This window comes from Labrus mixtus, chromosome 3 (genome assembly GCF_963584025.1).
Source record: "Labrus mixtus chromosome 3, fLabMix1.1, whole genome shotgun sequence".
Taxonomy (NCBI): domain Eukaryota; kingdom Metazoa; phylum Chordata; class Actinopteri; order Labriformes; family Labridae; genus Labrus; species Labrus mixtus.
In genome coordinates, this window is record NC_083614.1 from 11687651 (window position 1) to 11703521 (window position 15871).

Here is a 15871-nt window from a genome sequence, read left to right on the forward strand (position 1 = left end):
ATATTGAGCTAAAAAGCTACCAGGAGATTTACGGTTTCTCTGTTGTGGGCCCACCACCATAACTTCTCGCTTAGAATTTTATCTTCAAACAGAGTTACAGGGCCCACATTTTCCTCTAAAGACAGTTTGTGTACAGAGTTATGAACATATACCACATAATCCGTACACTTCTCCAACTTTCACATTTCTCTACCAAAACTCCATAGTACACCTTTAATATTTATCTTAATGATAAAAGATGTAAAGCTGATATTATTGTTGTGGCAGTCTGAGTCGGGAGGGGGTATTTTGACAGGAACTATACTGTACCTTTAACATGATCTGGATAATTATCATTCTTATAAAGTATTATAAAGTATTATAGACAAACAGTGATGATGTAAGCACAGAAGAAGAGTTTCGATGATAATTTCACCGTTCAACTTGTTTTCTTTTCCGAATTCTTTCGGCATACCAGGAGCTTTGTTAACAACCTGTCTGCCTAGGGTTTTTGCTGCAGTCTCAGGTTTCAGAAATGGACTTGAACGGTACTGTGTTCATAATATAACGGCTAGAACTGAGGGTGGAAGCTAAGGACTAATAGGTCAGAGGTTAAACTCCAGAGGTGTCATGACACACATGAGCTTTATTCAAAAAGATACGATATTCATGAGGAGGAAAAAAACACAAAACTGAATGTTTGTTCGAATGACTTTCAAATGATTAACATAGAGTCAGATAGAGTCATTGGCTGACCTAGAAACCTTTTATGAATAGTACCATGTAAAAGATCCTTGTAGTCGTTAACTGTTGCTGCTAACAACCTGGAGGATATACAATCGGACCAGATTGGTTTGGAAAATCTCTATTACCCCAGAGGGGCAATTTGGTTTGCAACAGAGGCCCATACAGGCAATAAACATAATAAAAAACAACACAAAGACATAAATACATACAAATAAAGCATAAATCCTGTGGATATCATCACGATGGACGTGAGTGAGAGAAGAGACACAAAGACCAGCAGTCCACAGTATACGTGTACTGGGTCCAATGCCCACAGTTTATTTAAAAACCCAACTGCTGACGGGACAAACGACCTCAGATATCTACAATACATTATACTATTACACTTTTTTGTCTTCCAGGGGGAAATTTGTCATCACAGCTTGCACAGTTGGTACATGGATACATATTTATATGGGTAAGCAGGTAACACAAGAACAAACAAATAAACAGTATCACATAAAGGCTGACATGGAAAGTGTCCATTAGTATTAACTAATCCCATTCATACACAGCTGGAGCAACTTAGGGTTAAAGGGATACTTCACCGGTTGAAACATGAATCATGTATTGCAATTGGGTCATATATGTAGTAGAAATGTGAAATACATTTTGAAGTTAGTGCCTTCTTAACCGAGAAAATGCAGAAAGTGTCTTTTTGGCTCATGTAGATGAAAGACAACACCCAGAATGCACAGCTCCGCCCCAGCTCGAGCCGGCCCCGGGCTCTTCGTCCTCACCGCCCCCCAACAGACAGGTCTTGTGTCTCGGCTGAAGCAGCCGTAGCAGCCGCCCTCTTTTCCTCCATTAGCCTCAACTGCTCGTCGCTATATTGCGGCTCGTAGAGATAGCCATGAAGATTGGATTTGAGCACAAGACCTTCAAAATCCCCTTCATCCATATCGATTTAAAGTCGAAACATACTTTTATCATACTTTCATTATTCTCATCTTTCTCCATAGAGCCTGCAATATATAGCGGACGTTAAGTTTCGATTCTGGGAGTGAGGTCCCACCCACTGATCTGTGATAGGTCTGTAGCTTCAGTATAGTCCTGTATCTGAAACCTGACCATGCCGACCAGGTGGCAGCAAAGAGAAGAGTGGACTGAGTGGATGAGAGGGGTCCTTCAGGGGTCAGGGCTGTGTAGTTGAGGTGTAAGAAGCTTGTGACCTGAAGGATGTGATTTCTGACCACACATACTCTCTGAAGTTGCTATCTAATTAGATCATGGTGCCTGTCAATATAGGAGTACAAATAGGATCAGTGTCTTTTTTGTATTCTAATTGTTGTGTGTCTTTTCTTTCATGCTTCATTTGATTTGCTGGCCATCAATTTTAAATTTCATTTAAAATTCAGTTGAATAATAAAAAAAAACATATTACTGACCCCCCAGTCCCCCTGCAGGCCCAACCATTGGTTCCTGGGGGGACAGGGCCTTCTGCATAACCACTCCCATCTTCTGGAACTCACTCCCTTAAAACATTCAGAGACTCCCCCGTCACTCTCCACCTTCAAGAAATCCCTAAAAACTCACCTCTTCAACATCACATAAAACCACTAACCAACTCTGTTAATATGATCATTAAATGTATTAGAAAATCAAATACAAGAAAAAGTAATGCACATACTGTACAGGTGAATAAGAACTGTACCCTTGGACACACAAAACGCACCGCTTTGTTTGACCTGATTTGACGTGTGGTGAGAAACAGGGGTGGAGTCACTCTGTTCAGTGTTCACAGAGCAAAAACCAGTTCTGCTGGAAATTGTACACCGCTGATCTTCTGAAGAGCATGAGAGGTCAGATAGGCCGACAAACACACCCACCCACACACACACGGCACACACTTAAATAGACAAAACAGACTATGCCGCTTAAACCTGCATAGTTCTGAACTCATTAAACTCATGCTTCCCTGCAGGGTTACACACCTTACATATTACAAAACAAGCCCAGGTTGTGTCCTCGTTGGTGCCTACAAGTGACAGCTCTATATGCTGCACAGCGGACAAAGAAGTACTCAAGTAGTTATTGACAATGTCTTCATGTAAATGGATATTAACTGTCCTTCTGTAAATAGTGGTCCCAGTAATGTGCTAGTGTAAGAGTTAGTTGTGTTGTGTAATGGTTGCCTGTGTTTATTTTAAAGGAAGTAAAAGTCAACTTCAGCAGCAGGGCTGACTTTAGTGTTTACAGTGCAGGCCTCTGACTCTGGTGTGGTGTGAAATTACTTGGTAGCTCCCCTGGTGGAGGTTGTGCATAGTGTACTAAGGCACAGTGGCGAGGGAAGTGGCCCTTCAGTAAAAAATGCTTTAATAACATGAAAAAAAATGTTTCCTGCACAATAATCTCTGTAATGATCCTTAAACTATTTGCATACTTTTTTTTTTTCTCTGGCACCAAATAATGAAACCTCTACATGAGAGAAATATAATTTTCAGAATATGTTTTGCCTTTCAAAATGTTTTACTAGAAAGAGATTTGTCCTAGAAATCCTTTAAACAACATATCAAAGCAACAGCTTGTACATAGAACAGGTTTTATTGTCATGCTTATGCTTATTGACTTATCGGGAGCGTTGAAAAGCTTATATTGAACATGTATACTGAACACTAGCAGTTCCTGGACCATTATCTAGAATTAAAATGGTTTAGTTTAATGCAGAAAAAGGTCAGCTGGCACTTGAGACATTCGTTTTTTTTAAATTAAGAACTAACTGAAGCTACAAACTCTCCCTAACCTTTACCCAAGTGTTTTTGTTGTTTTTACATAGCGACAGACCACGACAATGAAAGTTAATCCATTCGTTCGGAACTTTGTTGTCCGGTCATCTACTGATCCTAAATATTCAGCAGCATACGAGTGTTCTTTTAACCCTAAATAAAGCTGTCGGTGATGATATACAGACTGAGATTCTGTGGTCAACACAACACATTAAGGAGCGCAACAACGTAAAATATAAGAGTACAGGAGGCGGGATCGCGCCAGGGGGATAAATTTGGGGTTTGACAAGCAAACTTCAACCAGGTTCACAGGATTAGGGATGGATGGATGTAGGGATGGATGAATAGATGGGTGGATGGATATATGGATGTAGCCCTTTCGTTATGTTTTGATCTAGAAGACCAAAGTGCTTTATGTAAAGGAATGAATCATGTTGGTGTCTAATTAAAACGAGGCCTGTTGCAACAACGCTCATCATTTCTCAGTTACAACCCGGTCATGTCAGGACGCTGCATGTGAAATTAAAAAAAGCTTCTTAAAGATGAGCGTGTGTGTGTGGGAGTGTGTGTGTGTGTGTGTGTGTGTGTGTGTGTGTGTGTGTGTGTGTGTGTGTGTGTGTGTGTGTGTGTGTGTGTGTGTGTTTGTGTGGGAGTGGAAGATATCAAGGAATGTGAGGAGTTAGAGAGTGAGCACTTCTGTGCCTCTTTTTTAAATTCCTAGTTACTTTTCCTACCAGGCAGTTTTATCCACATTCCTCCACCTTTCACTCTCTCTTTTTCTCTGTGCTCAACGTTAAGCCCCTCCCTCTTCCTGGTTTTCACCTGACTGAAATATGAACCTTTGGTAATAAGAAACCTGTGGCACAGTAAAGTGAGAGCTCAGGTCGGTCGAACAAAGATGACACAGTTCACAGCAAACAAGCAAGCTTTTCAACAGCCTTCATTATCAAGAAAGGGACGGTGAATTAGAGCAGAACCTAACGGATGAAATCATTTAGAAGCTTTTAAATAGTCAGTCTGAAAACAAGAAAGACTCTGTCGTGACAGTTGACACATTTCTAAAATGAAACTCTTGTCCTTGTTGTATGATCTCATGAGAGGTACATGTAGGGCCGTCAGATTTGCATATTTAACTCAAACAGTCGTCGGCAGGTTTCTGTCATCTGCTACATCTGTCGCTGCTTACTTGGCAACACTATGTTTTTTGTTCCCGGTGCCACAGGCTGTTTGTGCACACACAAGCTTCACGATCCCAGGGTGTGGTCTTTCATTTATGTTCGATGAAAGTGTGACACAGACCTTAGGAATGTTATCTTGGTGTGGCAGACACCGTATCAGGGTTCATGTCAGAAAAGTTGTGGCCCCGTGGTGGCAACCTGTTAGCAAGGTTAGCGCTGTGCTCCATCTCCCACTAAACCATAGCTGACTACAACAGCTGTGTGATAAGCAGCCGTCTAGAAACAGTGACGGTAACTCCGTCTAGAAACAGTGACGGTAACTCCGTCTAGAAACAGTGACGGTAACTCCGTCTAGAAACAGTGACGGTAACTCCGTCTAGAAACAGTGACGGTAACTCCGTCTAGAAACAGTGATGGTAACTGAGGCAAAAGACGGAGAGGATGGACTTTCTCGTCATTGGGGGGGTTTGTAGACGGACAAGGGACTCGTGTTAGTGTTAGAAAAGTATGGTAAAGAGTATTTTGCATAATATGTGACCTTTAAAGCATCGCCACAGGTGTGTCTGGCTACGCTGACGCTGAGAAGCAGCACCTGGAGAGCACACAGGAGAGAGAGAGAGGGAGAGACACAGCGCTACAGCACGTAACAATCATAGACTGTAAAAATAACAATATGGAACCCCTTAGGGGATGATTCTTGACTCATAGATGCTTCATCTGTATATTCTCAACCTGATTCATTTTTTAGTCAGAAAATATTTCAAATCACTCAGATGCTCAGGACACACACATCTCCAAATGTGTTTCTGCCAATTACCTGAGCTCAGTAATGACCTTGTTGAATCCATTGCTGATATCAAAAACTGCAAGGCCAGCATTTTCTTAGCTAAATGAGACCCACCAGGGATTATTTTATCAGGTAACACAGGCTTTGAGGCACCAGACTCCCTCTGTGTTTACTCCCCAGTTAAAGATCTTCAGCATGCCAAGACGTGGGACGTACAAGTAGGCATTTCATTCATTCGTAACAGTACGATTGTGAGTAGTTGGTTCTTGCAATTATTTTCAATATATGTTATCTCTTTGCTTGGCTTACAAGGCAGACATCATCTTGAAATTCCATCTTCCTACTAATCCTGCAGCCAAAACATCAGAATGTCAGCGTCATTTTGTATGGACTTGTAAAGACTTGAACAGTCTCTCTGCTCTTTGTAAAGGCGGTCTTTCTTATCAAAACCGAAGTTTGCTCATGCTGATGGACCAGCAGCCAGAGGGGGACAGTGACTGAATCGTTATTCAGTAGATTGGGTTTGTATTCACAATGTTCTGAGGATTACAACTTAATCAGTAAAAAGAGAGACCGCCAAAACTTTAGTTGCTGGTGTTCACACAACATATACCCAAATACTGACTGAATACTTGTAACCAGTGACAATCTGGGACATTGAAAGAGTCCAGGGGTTTCATTTATAACTGTAGCGTGCATAGCAAACTGGCCTGAAAGAGGTGTAGGCCACTTAACACCGAGAAGTTCTGACTTTTAAAATAAAATTGTGTGCATATGTGTATAAATCTGAAAAAAAATGTGCAAACCTTTTTAGGTTTTTGTGCTCCTCAGAGCTTGAAGAATTGAGTATACAGGAAAACATCCCTTTACCCTCCATATACACACATGTTCATAGGAAGACATTCCCAAAAAGAGATGCCACCCCATGTTTGACTCTACTTCTACTGAATCAGATGTCATCTAATTGCACGCTGAGTTTTTGTTAACCTACGCTGCCCTCTACTGGTAGATGAGTGCCTTGGCTTATGATGTCTGCTGGGGTCTTTTTTTCTTGTCAACTTTCACACGCAATGGAGATGCTGATTTGAGCTTTCTTTTCTGTCGATGAAAGGTGTGTCCTGTCAAGGTGAGATCATCAGTGAACCATACACCCAGAAATGTGGTGATATACTCACCCGACTCACTGTGGTATCGACAATGGTTGGGAGTGTGTTTTCATGTCAATAGTCATCTTTTTTGCCTGTTATGCAAACTATATTCATGCTTATCACAACCTCTCAGTGGTCTATTTTGTCCTATGGATACTGGGATTGATATCCTGGAGAGACCTCTCCCACCAGAATAAAAAAAAGATGCATTCTAGGCAATAAGAAAGGAGCCTACTACTAGCCTACTTGGCTAAATCCATTAGTTTAAGGGCAATCTTTTTGAAGCCCCCAGTTTTCTTGGAGGTGGTTATAGACGATCACTGAGAGTACTTAGCAACTCTTAGCATTATAAAGCCTCAGTCTTCCCTTAAATGAAAGGTCAAGCTTTCAGGTTTTCTGTGAATTTGGGACATGTGTTTAAAATGGCTATTTATTCACACTGCTGCTGATTTTGTGTAAAACTTGACTTTTCTCATGTCTTCTTTCAGATTCCCTCACATCTTACATTATGTATCTATTCCATTCATATCTGTCCTTTCTCTCCCTTTCTCTCAGAATCTTTTCCCCTGCTCTCACTCACTCCTGATGTTTGTTTCATTAGCCTCATGATCACCATGCATGTAGCTAAATCTTTACATTTTGCATGTCAGCAGAGGCTCATTTGAAGATTGATGGTCTAAAATGGCACGACACAGGTCCTGCATATCCGATGAGATTTGGCTGACGGCAAACTCAGAGGATCAAATGTCACCACAAATGTCACTGCCATCACAGGAAATGTCACTGTCCGAATTTCAGAGAGGCTTTGAATCCATTTGTGGAATTAACCTCTGTCACATCAGGTAATATTGAAGCTCTGCTCTAACAGCACACAGATATTTGTGACTGCTCGTGGGGTTGCTGGTGAAAGGAAGAAAGTTTTTTACAGGAATAAGAAAAACATAAAAACGTGTTAGCAGTTCCAAAAATACACCTGTTGACATAGCACTTATATTCTAATAATGACAAAGAAACCGGACACTGTCACTGTGACTTTAAAACATTTTCCCAGTAGGTTTTAATCATAATTCTCAGCAGGTCCAGATCTTATATTATGAAATAAATTGTCTGAAGACTTTAATAATGGGAGTGTAAAAGACTGTAAAATGTAACATGGTAGGTCTTGGATGCAAAGACTTGGTGAGCGTTACAAACACTTATGAAGCACCTCTCCATTAAAGATGTACACCTAATATGTCTATTTTTACACCAAAATATCAAAATTAATTAAAAAAATGGACTAAAACCATGTTATATATATTTGTTGTTTGAGTACTTTCGTTTCCTCAAATATAAACAGTTATCAAAGCCAGAGAAATCTATAATTTTATATTTTGTGCTGGATTTCAATAAAATACATAAAAACATTTATTTTTTATTAGAAAGTCTCCAAAATAAAAAAACACAACACATTTTGAGTCATGTTCATTTTAAATTCTGTTTTCACAATTCTGTTAACGTAGCATCTCATTTTATCTTATTGCATCATGTTTGTAGTTTTTACAGACAAACTGACAAAAAAAGCAAAATACATTTCATGAGTTTATTGGAAATTTTCAATCATTTTTAAACGTGTTATTTTTTGCCCTCTAACAGTTTAATCAAATCACTTCAGTAATGCTTTTTCTTTTTTCAAATGGGCTTTCTAAGGATTAAGACACTTCCCTCCTAACTTGGACAAAGCTTTATTACTAACTTTGTTAAAAAAACCAAGACCCACTTTGTCTTTGATCCATGGCATGTATTCACAGACATCCATGTATCCAGATTTGTTAACGCAGGCATGAGTACCATTAGCAACAAAAGCGTTGACCCCGTAAATCCTGCATTTGTGCACGGCTCCTCCACCAGAGTCACCCTGTGAGACAGATAAACATTTAGAATTTAATATCTTGACTTAAAAACTTAAATCATATTTAAATGGTAACGTGTGTATTGGCTGTAGGAAATGTGTAAGACAAGAAGCTGTTCAGACTCACTGGAGAAATATCCACAGTATTAGATTGGCTACAGAAGAAGTGTTGATAGCTATAATACTGAGCTGTCCGGTAAGGGCTGCTCCGCAGACAGTTTTTATAGTCTGGACACTGGAAGACTGGGATGTCAGCACAGTGGAGTTCTTTTGGTCTATCACTTCCTAGATAAGGATGAGGAGAACGTATTAACTACAGAGACAAAAAAAAAACCTTTATTGTTTAAATTGTTGAGAATTTTTCTGTATCGTGTAGAACTTTCTTTTAACTTGAGTTTTTTTTCTTCTACACCAAAAATCATCTCAAACTATTTAATGCTAAAATAAAAGACTACATTGTGAAATTGTGCAGTTATTTTACTTGGCACACAAACTAAAGTACGAACACCATTTTGGATAAACATAAATAATAACTTAAAAAATGTACCTCTTTTATGATCAGGACCCATAATTGTGGCTCCATGTCCTGCAGTCCGAAGGCTTTTTTAAAAAATATTATGAAAAGGATGATAAAATGACAGTCTTTACATTGTGTTTGTTTAGGTTTGTCGTTGTTGCTTCGAGCTCAAGATTTTAACTTTAAGAAAAAGCTGAGGAAAGCTCAAAACTCACATTTTATGAAATTTACTACATTTATTTTCGTTAGGAAGTGCTACGTATGGAATCTGAGTGGGTTGTGGTAACTTCAGCAGCATGATGTCATGGTTCCCATTAGTGTCATTGTAGATATGGTGTTCTGTGATTTTCACTCCTTCTGGTGGACCTGGATGCACTCCTACTAATGCAGTCATATTCCTAAAAAAAGAAAGAAAGGAACATGACAGTATTACTGTAGATATATTATGATAACAGAGGTCAGTTATTATTGCATTTTTACATCAGAAAAACTAAATGAAAGCTGTCTTCATGTTTGGAATTACAGCATGACTTTTAGCTCAATTTCATTTCATTGACAAATTTACCCTTACTTCATTTTAGAACCAAACCATCACTTTCTTACCACCCCTGTTTCCAGCAGTGAGCTGCAGTCAGAATATAGCTCTCACTGATCAGGGAGCCACCACAGAAGAAGTCTTTCTTCCCATTAGATGCTATTAACTTGACATGGTACCGGCGCTCTTCATTTCCACATGGACTACCATTAATAATTCTCTTCTGCAGATCCACAGCTGTGCTCACTGTGACACCTGAAAGAGAAAGTCCACCAGGTGACTGGGAGTTGGAACAGTTTTTGGACCCAACACCTTTTTCATTTTGGAAAGTTAATATACTTTGTGTTGTATAATCCTTTGGAAACCCTGTATTAGAGCTATTTTCTTTAAATTTTTCACTATTTTACTTAAATGCAACACTTTTCATTAGTACATAAGGAGCTACAGACATTGAAATACAGCACTAGATGGACATGGATTATTGTAATTTTCTTTAATCAGGGTCTTTTATTTGGCCAAGTTCTCAACATCACGTCTTACTTTATGACCTGCATTGCATCTGGAAATAAATGTTCAACATGTTAAAATCTCCTGCAGATATTTCCAGACATCAAGCATTAACATGTTGATGGAAAGATCTGCCCACCAATGTAAATGCTCTCTTAGGAGTCAAGTTGCCATTTTTTGTAAATGGCCATGCTAGTTTGACAAATAATTCCCATTTGTTCATCAAGTTCCACTGGTCTTACAGCCCCCGGCGTGGGGTTACTTTGATGGCATATTAATGGCTAATAATAGGGCTGTAAAACAATAAAAAATAATTCACTCATGATTAATCTGTGAATTTCAATAGTTAATCGCGAATAAACACATTTATAATTTTTCATGTTGAAAACTTCATTATTTTGCATTTCAAAACTGTTTTTGTTGAGCTTTATTTTGAATTTTTGTATTGTCTTAAGATGAGGGTACTTCCTGTTTGAATACAAACATGGTTTTATTTTGAAATAAAAAAGGAACATCGGGTAGATTGTACGTATGACATTAACTTAACTACAGAAACAGGAAGTGGTTAGGGATCAAAGCTAAATGAAAATAGCTATAGAGGGACAGTAAGAAAGAGCACGGACACCACCTCACGGATCCCCTGACACCACTCCCCCCTTCCACATATCGTGTTAACATTAAAGAAACTCTTTAACTAATAATAACTTTATTTATAAAGCGCTTTAAATCAAAGTGCTGTACAAAGCAATACAGTTAAAATACAGGAAAAAACATACAGAGAAATCATGACTCATACTCAACAGTAAACAGATGGGTCTATAACTTTGCTTTAAAAACCTCAACAGAACAAGCCTGCCTAATGTCCAGAGGTAAACTGTTCCAAAGTGTCGGTGCACGGAAAGAAAAAGCCCGTTCACCAACCGTCTTCTTTCTGACCTTTGGGACACTCAGAAGACCCGTCCCCTGAGAACGCAGGGCTTGGGCAGGCACATAGGGGTTCACCAGGTCGATAAGATACAATGGTGCGCTACCATTTAATATTTTAGAAGTTAGCAGCAGCACCTTAAAGTCTGCTCTGGCATGAATAGGGAGCCAATGAAGAGAGGCCTAACTGTACTAACTGTCTCCGAGTCGTGCGTTTGGGTCCTAAAACAAACACTTCTGTTGCTCGTAACAGAATAATCCGGCCAACATGGACCCAGCCGACTCAGATGTACAATCGAACATTAACTCCCTGCGCCAAGCGATCTCCTCTCAAGGAATCATGCTTGGGCAACACGACCAGACCGTCTGTGGTCTCATGGTGTAACTGGCAGTGTACGGACCCAATTGAAGCACGACAGGAAACTGGCAGATATAGTCACACACTTTATTTCTCAGCAGCAGGTGATACAAAGACAAACACAAGTAATCACGGTCTAATCTGAAAAATGTCTCTGTTAGCCGGCTGGGGAAAGTGTCCAGAACTGATCGTGCAGAACAAACACGAAAACAGGAAAACTCACTTCGAACAGACAAAATAGGTAATCCACACTCAGACAGACGGCTGAGGTAATTACCAAGGTTTTGACGGAGAAGGTGAGTCCAAGACAGGCAGGGCCGGTACCTGTAGATCAGTCCAAGGGAAACTGCTGGAATGAGGCATGAATGTGATGACAATCGGGCAATGTGAAAGTTTGGAGCAGCAGCTTATGTAGGGGCTTGATTACTGATTAGCTTCAGCTGAGAGAGCTGATGAGGTGGGTGTGCCTGACAGGTAGAGTGAGAGGGAGGCGGTCTGACTGGAAAAGTACTGAAAGGCAGAGCAGGGCTGTGACACATGGAGTCCCTGCAAGTGAAGTTGGTCCTCCACAAGCCTCAATCGTGTGGAGGACCAACTTCAGATCGCCCAGCCGCCTGATCCCGCACTCCAATTCATCATGGAGGTGGACGCCTCAGATGTGGGTGTTGGCCCAATTCTCTCACAAAGATCACTAGATGACCAAAAATTGCATCCTTGTACCTTTTTCTCCTGCAAAATGTCCCCCGCTCCTGGCTGTGAAGTTGGCATTAGAACTGGTTGGAGGGAGTTGAGACACCCTTTCTGGTTTGGTCAAGAACTTATCATACATCCAGAAGGCCAAAAGGCTCAACTCCAGACAAGCCTGGTGGGCTTTGTTTTTTGGCCGTTTCAAGTTCAACCTTACCTATAGACCATGAAGTAAAAATATCAAACCTGACGCACTCCCCAGACAGTTCGCTGCAGCAGATGACCAATTCATCCTGACACGATTCTCCCCTCATCATGCCTGGTGGCAGCTATCATGCGGGCAACCGAGTCAGTAGTGAGATCAGTACATCCTAGGGTCTCTCACACCCTGGACCTGCTGCGACGACACTTCTGGTGGCCCACCATGACTATTGATACCAAGGAATTTGTTAAAGCCTGCTCTGTCTGCTCCCATGGTAAAGCATCCCATCGCCCTCCTGTGGATCTCCTCCATCTGTTCCCAGTGCCAGACCGTCCGTGGTCTCACATTGCCCTGGATTTCCTTACCGGTTTACCACCTTCACAAGGTAATACTACAGTACTCACCATTGTTGACTGGCCCTCCAAAGCTGCACACTTGGTTGCTATCCCCAGACTACCCTCTTCCACAGAAACTGCTGACCTCCTGACTCGCCATGTATTCCGATTCCATGGGATACCATTGGATATCGTCTCTGATCGAGGACCACAATACACCTCACAAGTTTGGAAAGCTTTCTGTCGGGCACTGGGGGCAACGGTCAGTTTATCATCTGGCTACCATCCTCAAACCAACGGACTGACTGAGAGGGCCAATCGAGACCTCGAAGCAGCCCTCAGATGTGTATGTGCCCAAAAACCTTCATCGTGGAGTGAGCACCTGGCTTGGGTGGAGTTTGCCCTCAACTCACTCACCTCTTCAGCCACAGGTATGGCACCTTATGAGGGTACTTAGGGTTATTTACCTCCTCTCTTCCCTGCTCAGGAGATGGAAATCACATTACAATCAGTCCAAACTCACCGTTGTCGGATCCACAGAGTCTGGAATGGGGACAGGGCAGCACTTTTAAGGACCAGAGAGTGCAACCAGAGACTGGCTGACCACCACAGAGATCCTGCTCCCAACTACTCTCCCGGTCAGAAGGTTTGGCTAAGTTCTAAACACATTCCCCTCAGTGTTGCTTCCAAGAAGCTGGCTCCTCGTTATATCGGTCCTTATGAAATCGAGGAAATTATAAATCCTTCTGCTGTCCGCCTCAGGCTCCTTCCAGCTCTGAAGGTCCATCCCACATTCCATCCCTGCATCTCAGTTCTCTTAAATGCTATCTCCTCGGCCAAACCGGAAGTAGTTCAAGTCCCGCCATGATAAGGATCGTCCCAAAGCTCTTATAACTCAAAGGAGGAGAGAGGAGGGAGATCTGAGGAGCGATGACCGAGGATACACGAGAGCTGACTTTGCGGAAGTCTTTTTACTGACATGCACGCCCCCTTATCGAATATCACTCATTGATTGGACGCTGCAGCGGATCAGACTTCAATGAAACTTATCAACATAAGCGAAGTTTAATAACGGAGACAAGACGGACATTAAAAAGACGCTAAACGGACCGTCGGACATTTAAACAGATTATAAACATCTGTCAGTTTGTAAAGAGTAAGTCTGTGATGAGCTGGGATTAAAAAAGTGTCTGACATGAAGAGTAACAATGAAATATTATGTAGCCTATAAGTTCTATAAAATCAATACCTAAGAGTGTACAGGCCGATCACTCCCGACATTTGATTTGTTTTTGATTAACTGTCAAACAAAAAGTCTGTTGATATGAAGTGTTAAAATAAGAACATTATAAATGATTTCTTCATAATAGTTTTCTTTTCATGATCACTCAGACTGTTTGCCCTTGCTGACAGAGGGAGTCTGTCAGTAAGAAACACGTTTTACATTCATCATTATTTACGTTCGTAAAGTTTCATATAAGACTGATCATTAATGATCTTCTGTTTCGAAAATGTCACTTTTTTTCTCTATTATTTAGAACTCGTAAATAATTGTCAGTATTCCAGAGACATAAGTATCTGTGTTTATAAAATACAGAGTTCATTGTCGAATTAAAAGTCAAAACTAATACAAATAATAAATAGACAATTTAATATTAAATCTCTTTGTTAGTAGAAATCGTCCTTTTGGTTTGAAGCAGACTGTAAGTTGTTCTTCATGTGCAGGTGTTTGTTATCAGATAAAGTACACAGATTAAACACTGCTACTGTGTGTATTTCATTAGAAATAATACAGTTCATATTTGTGCGGACAAGTCGACTGACAGCTGAACGTGATCAGCTGATGTCATCATCACAAACGGACGTCGCATGTCTCTTAAAACACATCTCCTCATTTCCTCTCTTCTCTGCTTCGTTTCCTTGCATCTCTCCATTCATCTCTGGTGGGAGGGACTAAGATGCAAGTGGAGGACACTCCTCCAGTGTTTATTGCAAGTTTAATAGAATGGGAAAGTCTACAAGGTCACAAAAATATGCTTTCTTTGAGTTTTTTGTCCTTTGAGAAAAAAAACAGTCTTAATACATCCTTACTGTATGAGCCTCTGAGCCTGTTAAACTTCTTCCCTTGGGGTTCTGTAGGATTCAGTTAATTCTACCTCAAAGGATGAAACTTAAAAAGTTTGTAAAGATAGAATTGACTACTCACCGGCACACAGCAAAAGGAGGAGACACTTCATATCACCCATCTCTGTGTGACTGCCCTCCTGGTGTAACAGTGGTTCATTTTCATGCTGTGCTGTTGGACATCCATCCACCAATCAGCACCACGATGGTTTATCAGTGTAACCCCATTGGCCTTCCAGCCTTCCTCCATTTAAACATTCTGATTAACAGTAACATGAGTTGAGAAGAGAAGAAAATTTAAGCAAAATTCGGGGGGTGGGGGTATTTCTGTGGTGTCAGTGAAATGTCACTGTTTGAATCTGCTGACTGTCATCTCTCTTCTTTCTTCAAAGTGTTTTCACTGATACCTTTCCACTGAAGATGAAACACAAGAGGTTGAGTTCATGTTGTTGACTTAGTAAAATATGCGCTCTAACAGTTGGACTTACAGTTGTCTGGTCAAGACAGATAAGCTCAGGTGATGCAATAAAAGTCTGTAAATTCACACAGCCAGAGTGTTTATCAGCCGTTTGGTGTTATAGTACATCACATTATAATACATAAAACTGAAGCAGTCTACGGCTGTCCTTGTCTCTGCAGTCAGTGTATCCAAATGAGTGTTTGAATTCTCACTCTGTCAGCGTGATTATATACAAGGATCTCTTTGTTCACTGACCTTTTATTATCATTCTACTCACTAATATAACCATGTCACGTGTGTTGTTTTGCATAACTTAAAGAGTATTCAAGTACAATGCTTGAGTACACGTTTGACTTCCTATTTCACATTACTTTAAAATCTACTCCACTACACTTTGAAGGCACATTTTCTGGTTTCCACTTTGGTTCTACTTTATTTATTTGACAGCTTAAATTAGAAGGTACGGTGCACATGAGGATGATAGACATAAAATATATTACGGTATATAAAATAAAATGATGGATTAAGAAGTCGCGTTACATAAAGTAATGAAACTAAGTCACCTTCAGCAGCTGCAACACTGGATATTCTACACCTGTGTTCTTCAAAGTGAGGGCCCTGAACCCCTAGGGCAGGGGTGGGCAACTGGGGGCCCATGCGGCCCCCATCAACTCTCAATGTGGCCCTCAGGTAAATTTTTACATATCAATTAATTGGAAACATGAAG

At 40.6% G+C, this 15871-nt stretch overlaps 1 protein-coding gene across 1 annotated transcript; it reads right to left on the minus strand.

The window, feature by feature from the left end:
- Window positions 1-8288: 8288 nt before the first annotated feature.
- LOC132971946 (trypsin-5-like) lies at window positions 8289-14858 on the minus strand. Its single transcript, XM_061034780.1, has 6 exons — window positions 14767-14858; window positions 9616-9802; window positions 9228-9410; window positions 9043-9095; window positions 8623-8780; window positions 8289-8501 (listed from the first exon to the last, which is right to left on the minus strand). The coding sequence occupies exons 1-6, from the start codon at window positions 14804-14806 to the stop codon at window positions 8289-8291; spliced, it is 834 nt and encodes a 277-aa protein (XP_060890763.1). The 5' UTR covers window positions 14807-14858.
- Window positions 14859-15871: the final 1013 nt, after the last annotated feature.

Excerpts from the sequence above, each read along its gene's own strand:
- LOC132971946 (XM_061034780.1), bottom strand. The coding sequence starts at position 14,806 with ATGGGTGATATGAAGTGTCTCCTCCTTTTGCTGTGTGCCG. Across the intron at positions 9,411-9,615 it reads CACTGCTGGAAACAGGGGTG|GAATATGACTGCATTAGTAG; the intron begins GTAAGAAAGTGA and ends TTCTTTTTTTAG. Across the intron at positions 8,502-8,622 it reads ATACTGTGGATATTTCTCCA|GGTGACTCTGGTGGAGGAGC; the intron begins GTGAGTCTGAAC and ends TCTGTCTCACAG.